Source organism: Solanum tuberosum, unplaced genomic scaffold (assembly GCF_000226075.1).
Source record: "Solanum tuberosum cultivar DM 1-3 516 R44 unplaced genomic scaffold, SolTub_3.0 scf00010, whole genome shotgun sequence".
In the NCBI taxonomy this organism is placed as follows: domain Eukaryota; kingdom Viridiplantae; phylum Streptophyta; class Magnoliopsida; order Solanales; family Solanaceae; genus Solanum; species Solanum tuberosum.
The window spans coordinates 951,265-961,593 of record NW_006238936.1 but is presented as its reverse complement, the minus strand read 5'-3'; the positions used below and the strand labels follow the sequence as shown (position 1 = coordinate 961,593).

General features: G+C 33.5%; 2 protein-coding genes and 1 long non-coding RNA gene across 3 annotated transcripts; all 3 read left to right on the top strand.

Annotated features, from left to right (window-relative positions):
• Positions 1 to 6: 6 nt before the first annotated feature.
• LOC102584782 (uncharacterized) lies at positions 7 to 2,738 on the top strand. Its single transcript, XR_366644.1, has 3 exons — positions 7 to 290; positions 1,359 to 1,463; positions 2,521 to 2,738. It is a non-coding gene; the product is annotated as an uncharacterized lncRNA (long non-coding RNA).
• A 2,350-nt stretch (positions 2,739 to 5,088) lies between these two features.
• On the top strand, positions 5,089 to 9,102 carry LOC107061679 (F-box/FBD/LRR-repeat protein At1g13570-like). The gene is made up of 4 exons (XM_015311365.1): positions 5,089 to 5,378; positions 7,412 to 8,239; positions 8,323 to 8,484; positions 8,582 to 9,102. The coding sequence occupies exons 2-4, from the start codon at positions 8,102 to 8,104 to the stop codon at positions 8,948 to 8,950; spliced, it is 669 nt and encodes a 222-aa protein (XP_015166851.1). The 5' UTR covers positions 5,089 to 5,378; positions 7,412 to 8,101; the 3' UTR covers positions 8,951 to 9,102.
• Positions 7,441 to 7,989, top strand: LOC107062186 (F-box/FBD/LRR-repeat protein At1g13570-like). The gene has a single exon (XM_015312542.1). The coding sequence runs from the start codon at positions 7,441 to 7,443 to the stop codon at positions 7,987 to 7,989; it is 549 nt and encodes a 182-aa protein (XP_015168028.1).
• Positions 9,103 to 10,329: the final 1,227 nt, after the last annotated feature.

The following is a 10,329-nucleotide window of genomic DNA, read 5'->3' as shown; positions in this document are numbered from 1 at the left end:
ATTCTCTGTTTTTCTTTGTATCATGTAGTATGTGGGGACTGATGCAACTCCTATGCCTGGAGTTCCCCCGTCGGGTCTTGCAGGAATACCTGGTCAACTCTGCTCCCCTGTCAATGTATGCCCTGTTGCTGGACATGGTAGAGGTGATTGGAGATGACCAAGAATGTTGGGGAGGTGCTACGTCTGGACGTAACTTTGGCATTGTGCTGGAATTCACTCTTCCTTCACACAAGTATGTTTCCCTGACAGACCCCATTTTGGGAACGTCCACTGCTGAAATCACTGAATGGGTAAGTCGCCAATCCCTGGAATACGTAATGTACTTTATCTCCTGAGTTTTCTTTCTGTTCAGTCTCAAAAGCAGATCATTTTTCATCTGATGCAGCAGTAGATGAAAAGTTCAATCTTACTTATTCATACTTCCAGTTCATTTCAGATTTGAAAATAGTTTTCATGTTCCCTTTGTCAAAATAAGGCTACAATGGCTGCATTTATCAACAATTTAAAGTTAACCTTTACGACTGATTAACGAGTCCCTTATATACTACTTGGCGGTTTATGATGCTCCATTTTGATAATATTATTGATCATGTCCTGCAGATTTCAGAAAAGACATCATAATATCTTTTTTGAAATACGCACTTTTAAGTTGTTTATAATTTGAAGTCTAATCCCCCGCCCCGCCTGATTAGTCATAGAGAAAAGATGCAAAGTTCGAGATTTATTCGATTCTTTTGGAATCAAGTTAGTTCTATCTATTATTTATTAGTATTAGTATTATATTATTACTACTATACATGGTCTCATTTCAAACTCTCTTCAATTTCTTTCTTTCTCAGGCTTGGAAGTGTCCTATCCCTCTTCTGATGAGTGTTTTTTTCATTCTCTTTGCTTATCAGACTTTCAATGTTGGATCTCTCTCTGATTTTTTGTTGATTGCCTGTGATAGTGATAAAAACAATTTCTTTCTCTCTTTTCCACTTTCACATCTCTATATATCAATTTCTATGTGGTACAACAAGAATCAATACATGCCACTCTAAATTTGTTAACAAATCAATGTCTATTTTTTAATATCATCTTCAATTTCACACATACGCTTACTATTAATTTGACCTTTGGCTTTACAGTGGATGAATTCAAGGACAAATACAAAATATTTTTTATACAATACTGCACCATCGTCTGTTATTCAGTCATTTGAAAAAATCATTTAAGGTTTTAGCAAGAAAGACAAAACTCGCGTTATTACTTTATCATCAAGTCCTTAAAGGTAGTTTGTTGCTTCCATTTGACTACCATTGCATGTTATATATATTTCCTGCAATCGTCTAATAAATCTGTGTCTACTTTTCCAGGTGTCGTCAGAAGGATTTTTCACTATAAGCAGTTTCAGCTTTTCAAAAATTTATGATTCAAAAGGCTTATACCAGAGCTGATCACTTGCCTTCAGCACATACATGGTAATTATTTTATCATCTGAAAGTGAATTATCATTGTCCAACAATAAATTATGATTGCCCTCATAATCCTGAAGATTTTTTTCGGTAGAAGTTTCGTGTTGCTCCTCTCCAAGTTACTTAACTTACTTTAATTTTTGTTACCATCTTAATTTACTTACATTACCGAAGATACCAATAGAAGTCCCTATTCCTTCCTTTGTCCACACTACTCTCCTGCTTTTCTTTTTATGTGCATCCTAACTTACTATAAATGAATTGACATTTTCCCCTATATTCTACTTCATATTTAATTTGTAAAATTGGAAGTTGCTCACGTAATCTGAGTAGATAATAGTTTCTTTTGAACCATTACATTTTTTTTAAAGCTCTATTATTTAGTTTATGGATGAAAGTGACATTTAACTCTTTCCATTTGCTTTGTTTTATGGATTCTGAAATGGAGGAAGAGGAGAAAAGGAAATGAAAACTTTTTGAACATGGGCTATAAATTAGGAGTAGTCCTAATTATTTATCTTTGTCAAAACATGTGATGTATTTATGTTGGGCATGATTTGGCGGAGGTTGATTACGAACAATACTTAAAAGAGATTGAAATGGTAATTATAAAAGTTGGAGTCTCAACAGTCTTTTTCAGAATTAAGAATTACCTGATAGCTCTTTCATGTTAGAGAAGTAGAATGGGTGATACGCTTAGTTCATTATTAGTTCAACAATTGTTCACTGCCAGACATAAGTTAAATGTTGTTACATGTGTTAAGATATGTTTTGAGTCCAAATATTCCAACTTGGAGTCCTTTTTGTCAATTTTATCCAATTTTGCTAACAACAGTCCATTTTCCATCTTCAATTGCTTAAAATACACCAACGGAATTGTCTATTTATTTAAGGTAGTGTTAGTTGACTTTTAAGGGAACTACTAACTTTCTTGCATCTAAATCTTCTAATTTTACCATCTTTGATCATATAAATATGCAATTTGTGCAAATAGTGAAGTTGATATCTTGATAGAACTTGCCCCCCACTTTTTTTTGATGTGTTTCTTTTTAATAATACGCAGGAACAACAAATAGTAATATTCAGGCACCGCAAAGTAGAGTTGAACAACTGATGTTCCCATGGCACATTGCAATTGCTAGCATACTTTCTTTTTCTTTTCTTTTGATTTTATTTTTGTTTCTAACTTTGTAAATCATCTCATTAACTAAATTATTCATAATTTGAATATGTTGCTTAGTTGCAAATTGTGGCTTATATAGTTGAAATAAGTTCCAGCAATACTCTGTTTACAACAAGCTTACTATGTTGGGCCCGTGCTAAGCACGGGCCATGCCCTTCTAGTATATATATATATATAAAGCTGTATGTAAGTAATCATATGTGCACTTCTCTATGTCCACTATTCTTATTTATCTTTTTTCTCAATTTTTTTATTCATTTCAATAATCTATTAAATACATCTAATGCATCATTAACCTACAATTAAAGAGGATAATGAAAAGTTTTAACATAAAGAATATCTTTATTGTTGCAATAGAGAATGAAGAGTTGTAACGGTTGTCAAGAACTTATTGCAATCAACCAATTAAAAATCTATATAAAAAAAGGTAGAATAGCACATAATCTGAACCACGTAATCTGAAGGTACATTGACAAAACGGAAGAATGTTTGCAAGAGAAGATGTACTACTCAAGGTAAATTGAATTTTTAAAAGCTTCACTATCTCTGATAAATCGAATTTTTGATTTGTTTGTATATAAAACTAGCACTTGGTTGAGAAGAATTATTTTTCGTCAAAAATCTATCAATCTCAAATCACAAGAATCAACAACAAATTATTGCAAAAAATAAATAAATATGCTTATAAAGAAGAACTTACCAATTTACGCAGAGATAATAGGAGTAGGACTTCAATTATGCAGTGGAGAATACTTGTAAGTTGTAGACTTTCTAGCAATCATATATTTTGTTTAGAATTGTGCTAGGAAAAATTAGTCTTATATTTTTGTTTAGAATTGTGCTATGGCTTTTATTTGTTAAATTCAATTAAGAAAAGAATGGGACCGGATGACAAAAAAAGGTGGTTAAAAAAAGGCCAGATGAGGTGGCAAAAACGAGTTTTAATAAAAGCAATTTAAAAAAAAATAATTAAGAGAAAAGGCTGAATTAAAGTTAAGAAAATGTTGCCTTCGCTAGGAATTGATCTTGCGCAATGGCGCACGAGTTGGCGCATTCGACTAGTGCACCTACAACAACTTTTGTTTATTAGGGTGCACAACTAACTATATATTCATTTTATCAACTGTCTATTATATATATACGACTTTTTAAAAAAAGTTACTGAGCGCACGTGCACCCTCACTGGTGCATGTGGGTCCGCCCCTGGGTGAACCCCAAGAAGTCATGGAGGTGCCATGGTTTTGCTTAAATAGTACTTGTGCTTTAGTTTGTCTATTATGACTTTAGGCCAACAAGTTGATGCCATGTGTTTAAATGATGTGTCAGCTCCAAGTCAAAATAAAAACGAATTAAAAATCGCCACGTGTTTAAAAAGGCGTGTCTTGACCGATTACAAGCAAAAGTTACAATATATAGAGCGATACATACATCATATAAACAACATTGTTTCTACAGAAAAAGAATGAAACAAATTTGGTACCATTTTTACACAATAAACATTGAGTCATTCTTTTCTTACAAATAATATTTGACTCTTAATTGTTAGTTTCTTAGAGATCTAACTATATATGGTTCCTTTCAGAAAAATATAAGGTGGTGATTGTTATGGGTCCAACAGGACGGGAGATCTAGCTTTTCCATAGATCTAGCCGATTCAGAGGTTGTGAATAACTGACAAACACATCCATCTAGATCTATGGGAAGTTTAGATTTTCCCGTTCCTATTGCTCCCATGACTATTACTACCTTGTTATGAGATTTCCACTCCAGTACGTATTCACATTAAGAGGTTGTCATGAAATCTTTCACTGTATACTTAGATCCTATGTTGCTCGGACTCAGGTGGAGATATCTGATAGGAGTTGCGGATCTAGAGGTCGGGTCGGATCCTCTATGATCTAAACTTTAAGATTCATGAATATAGATCCATGTATGGGCGGGGCTGTGATTGAGCTAAAAATAATTCATATACAGATAACTTGAGGAGAAAATATTTATCAAGAGGAATATCTTGGAAGGAGATAAAAGGAAAGGGAGTGATAATAGAAATTTAAGCATACAAGGTAGTCCATTTTCTTCAATTTCACATTAGTTTTTTTTTTTTTAATTTCTCCCTCGAATTTGATCAAAGTATCCCAAACTGGTTGACCAGATTGGGTACGAATCTCACATCCACTAACCCACACCCCATCGTGTTAACATGAGTGCGACATTAAAAGTGAAAGAATCCGAACAACTTAGGTTAGACCTTCTCATAAACAAATATTTGTTAGAAACAAATGATGCAATACTCATGTCATGCAAAAGTTAAAAATCGAGATTAGAAGATGGTTAATGAAGGGCGAGGGTTGAGATTAGGCCACGTCAATAGGTGGTTGGTTATATATACGCAACAACAGGAGGAGAAAGCCATGGAAAATATCTGGTATCATTTCTTCCTCATTTTCTTCTCTTTCTCTTCTCCCTTCTTCCTAAATTCTGATTCACTTCTCATCTCTTCTCTACAGGTCTAATGATGGCTATGGAGTATTGCTTAGTTCAGTTAGCTTAGTTCATCGTAGTTAATTTTACTCTTGTAATCATAATCCATTTAGCATTTATAAATCAGAAAACTGTCCCAAAATCTGAATTCCTTTTCCTTTTCTGCAATTGTGATTTTGGATCATAACATAAGATGTGAAAACGGCTACACATTTTACTATTTCCGGCTTTCGATATCTCACAGACTCTCAGTACAGGTAAAATATCTTGTATAATCTTTGATTATTTGCTCTCAAATTCTACTTCTTTGTTCAATAATCAACTTATCATGAATCCATCAAGTTAGGTTTTCTTTGGGATTTTTTTCTTTTTAGGGATAATCATGTCCCTGCCAGTTTAACCGACTAATTAACCAGTACCATAGGTTGTAATCATCTTGTGTTTTCACGCTGCTGGAATTTGAGCCTTACATATCGTGATTTTCAACCACTTTATTGATCAACTGCCTAGAAATGAGTGGTAATATCACCCGAAGATTAATTTCTGATTATTTTTGAAGCACGAGTACTTGGTGGATAATGGACTCACTCCTCTATGCTTCTTGACTTGAATATTAGGTTAGGGTTCGAACCTATTGCATGTAAGAATTAGGGGTGGATATTGGTAAAAGGATCACAAGTAACTAATTAGGACATGCTGCAAAATGAATTGGATTGGTAATATTTGGTTAAATGACTTTTTATCAAAGTCAATCAGAAAATAATTTTGACATTTGGTTTCCACATGTATTAATTGTTAATGGCATGGATGAGCCTTTTTTCAAACAAAATGTTATAATGATCCTTTTCTCAAAGTTAGATGGCTTATTTAAGCCTTTTCTCCCGTTTTTATTTATTATATATAAATGGGCAAGTTAGGCGTACTTCAAGAGCTAAAAGTAAGATGAGATGAGGGAACATTACTTTGTGGATCTTAATCTTGCATTACTCCAATCCCCTGGATGTTCTCTCTTTGACATGTTCCTGTTTTTATGTCTAAGGTGTTGTAACTCATTGTGCTTTCTATGCTATGTCTGTTTTATCTACTAAAACTGCATCATTGGATAGAGTATATAATTATTACTATCTTGGGAAGTTATAACTATGGGACTTATTTGTGAACTGTGAGTTCAATTGGAAAGAAAAGTAAAGTGACCGCTTTTTCCTCAAGCTCAAATATTGAGGAACCTTGGCTAATGCAAGGAGGAAAATGCTTATATAAGTTTTCAATATAGATTAGATGGGCGGAATATCGAGAAGAATAATGAAACCTTTGTAGGAGTTAATGGGCTAGCTTTATCGATACTAGTGGTGTTTAAGTTCGCTGTCATCCTATCTTCCAGTAGTGGAGCCACATTTACTGAAGGGGTAACTGAATACCATTTTGCCAAAAGATTATATTGTGTATATAGGGGCATATCGTTTTATGTGTACATATATACTTGTTGAATCCCCTGAACACAAGATAACATTTTTTTGAATCCCTCAATGAAAATCTTGCCTTCACCCCTATTGTCTTCAATCTATGTTCTTTCCCGTGCTCAATCATGTATCATTCTCCACTTTTGTATGTTGCTTTAGCTAGCTTTCTACAGTGAAGTTACTTACAACAAATTGTAGTAACCGACTAACAAACTATTCAATCAATGAACTAACTAACTGTGAGGAGAATTCCGTTCAGTTTGCGAATTTCGATCCAATTTCAGCAAAATGGAATTTACTTAAAGGTGAGCTGTCAGTTTAATTGGAAAGAAAAAGTAAAGTGACTGCTTATATTGAGAAACCTTGGCTAATGCGAGGAGGAAAATCCATGTATAAGTTTTCAATAGATTAGATGGGTGGAATATCTTGAAGAGTAATGAAACCTTTGTAGGAGATAATGGGCTAGCTTTATTGATACTAGTGGTGTTTTAGTTCGTTCTCATCCTATCCTTCCGTGGTGGAGCCATGTTTATTGAAGGGGGTTCAACTAAATACCATTTTGCTAAAAGATTGTATTGTGTAGGTAGGTTAAATATTATTTTATGTGTACATATATACTTGTTGAATCCTCTGCATACAAGAGAACATTTTTTTGAATCCCTTGATGAAAATCTTGCTTTTACCACTGGTCTTCAAATAATTATTTTCTTTCTATGATATTGATAAATGATAAAATTTGATGCAGTTGCAGACGTTGAACCACTAGTTATTTTCAATACATTACTGAAATGTATTTGGATATTGCCTTTATCGCTGATTTTAATTTTCAGAGTTGTTGACAAACTTGTTTGGTTAGACCATGAGGAATGCTTCGACATCTGGTGTAGATACAATTAGCAATTTGCCTTGTAATGTTCTCGATGTTATTCTTGGGTGCTTGCCTTGGAAAGATGCAGTGAAGACCAGTATCTTGTCAAAAGACTGGAGGTACAAATGGGTAACACGTCAAGAACTTGATTTTAATGATGAGTTTTTCAAGTCTTTCAAACAAGATGAAGAAGCCAAGAGAATCATTTACCAAGTCCTATTAGTCCATAAAGGACCAATACTGAAGTTTAGACTCTGTAGGATTACGAGTTGTACTGATATTGATCATTGGATGCACTTCTTATCGAAGAAAAATGTTCAGGAATTCACCCTTCATGTAAGCTTAGGAAACAAATATCATTCACCTCATCATCCTTTTACATTCCAGCAACTAAGGTTTTTGGAACTTCAAGATTGCTTGTTCCACCCTCCACTCGGTTTCAAAGGGTTTGAGAAGCTTATTAATCTCGATCTTGTGTGTGTCACTTTTGATCCATCAATATTTACTTATCTCATCTCTAAAAGCCCGTTGCTTGAATGATTGAGGTTTGCGTTGCTGCACAAACTTTGACATCCTTGAAATTGATGCCGCTAATCTCAAATTCTTTGAGTTTATTGGAAAAACAAAATCCATTTCCTTCAAGAACGCTCCTATGCTTGAAAAAGTTACTGTGGCTTTCCTTGGACGACGACTTTTGACTGATACATCTCATGTTTGCTCTAATTTCCCAAAGTTCTTCCATTACATGCCTTCACTGCTGGAACTGGATATATGCGGTACAATATTAGAGGTAAGGTACATTTGTGATATTACTATCATAACTAAATGATGAATCTGATTGGTGTCTTGAAGTAATTTTTGACTTTCTTGTAGTACTTGATCAAGGGAGGTATACCAGAGAGTCCCCCAACTGCTCTGAACAATATCAAATCTCTCACTATTTTGTCCATGTCTTTAAGAAACGCCGAGGTGGTTTCAAGTGCAGTTTACTTGATTACAAGCTGTCCTAAATTACAAGATCTTACAATTGACTTTGTAAGCACTCTCTTAATTTTTTTTCATTAAGGTGATTGAATATGGTTTCTTATTCATCTGAACTCGCCTAACTAACCGTTCCTCAAATATTCTTTAGTACCAAGTGTGGGTGGGGGATATTGTTGAACCTGTTGTACAGTTGCTACGAGCCCAATCATCCTCAAGCGGTGCTTTGAAGCTTCAAAGAGTTCAAGTGAACATGTTTACTGGTCTCGAGATGGAAATGGAGTTTATGAAGTTTATATTGGCATCTGCACCTGTACTTGAGGAGATCTTCATTTGGAATTGTACACGTTTCCTTTTTCGTTCGTGTAAACAAATGATCGATGAGATGAAACAATTCCGCAGAGCATCAACCAATGTTGAATTCCATTTGAAGAAATCGATATGGAAGGTGGATATGAACATGAAGAAGTCATGGAAGTGCCATGATTTTGCTAACATATTATTTTTTTGTAGCACTTAGTTTGCCTGTTATGCCCTGTCTTGTATGTCTAATATTATGCAGTATATATGTGCTTGGCTAAGTAAGTTTTAACAGTTTGATGAACTATGACTCTACTTGTAATGGTCACTGTATTACTATGTTATTCCGATTTTGGCCCCTGTGTTATACAATTATGCATATTTAATCTTTTATTAACTTAAATGTGTAGTTTTGTCTATAAAATTGAATAAATGGGGTAATCTTTTGTCAAGGTGGAGTCTATCTAAATAAGCAGTAATAAAAGAAGTTTTCAAAGTGGATACATGAAACTTGGAGGTCCGAATAGGGATAATCGGATAAGTTTGGTAACATCAAGGTCAATTTTTGTCCTATTTTTAATAGGTCAAGGGAATTGTTGGAAGGATAATTTTGTTTCATTTTCAATAGTTCAAGATTCTTTTTGGCCATTTTTTAAATATATTTTTTGGTTTTATGATAATTTTGTTTATCATTTAAATGTCTTGGATCTATAACAGATATCACTTCTTCTTCCCTGTTTGGGCATTTGGAACTGTTAGTAGTTGAGAGCGAACTTCAAGCTTTCTATGAGTGGAAATCCAATTATCGAACTTCAGTATACACGTAATAAACTGAAGTGCTGATGATTCAGCCCAAGTGCACACAGTGGAAAAGGGTCTAACATTCGTGATTTGTCTTATATATGCATTTCGTCAATTATCAATTCACAGATGCATCCATCGTTATCTTTTATCAATTCATAAATGTATCCATCGTTATCTTTTATTTTACGTATACCCCCAAATAATATAAAAAATCGTTTCTATTGAATAAATATTTCTAGTATTTGCTATTCATTAACGAGTAAATTATTATAATATATATTTTTCAATTTATCAAATAAAATTAATCTTATTTTACTTCTTGAATGAATAAATAAATAATTTCAATATGTATATCCTTATATGAAAAACATACTATGTGACTTTTAAGGACAGTGTCATGACATATTTAAACTTTTTATTTATTTTAAGGTATACTTAAGATTAAAAAAAGAGCAACTTTCACATATAGCAAACAAAAAAATCATATTTGTATGCTATAGCAAAGTTTGCATAATTGCGCTCCATAGCAAACATATATATGTATAATTCGCTATACATATACAATTGAAAGCTGTCTATTTCGTTATACATATATACAAAAAGAAGCAATTGTATAATTCGTTGGCTCCTCTTCAGATTTGTATAATTTCGCTGGCAGGCCATTTGTATAAATTGTTGTTAGCCTCTCGTTTGTATAAATCGTTGACAAACATAAATTATACATTATACAAACATAAAACTGGGCAGGGGAATGTTTTTATTGTATAATTATAAGTGTATAGGACAAATATATAT

Excerpts from the sequence above, each read along its gene's own strand:
- LOC107062186 (XM_015312542.1), top strand. The coding sequence starts at position 7,441 with ATGAGGAATGCTTCGACATCTGGTGTAGATACAATTAGCAATTTGCCT.
- LOC107061679 (XM_015311365.1), top strand. The coding sequence starts at position 8,102 with ATGCTTGAAAAAGTTACTGTGGCTTTCCTTGGACGACGACTTTTGACT. Across the intron at positions 8,240-8,322 it reads TATGCGGTACAATATTAGAG|TACTTGATCAAGGGAGGTAT; the intron begins GTAAGGTACATT and ends ACTTTCTTGTAG. Across the intron at positions 8,485-8,581 it reads AAGATCTTACAATTGACTTT|TACCAAGTGTGGGTGGGGGA; the intron begins GTAAGCACTCTC and ends AATATTCTTTAG.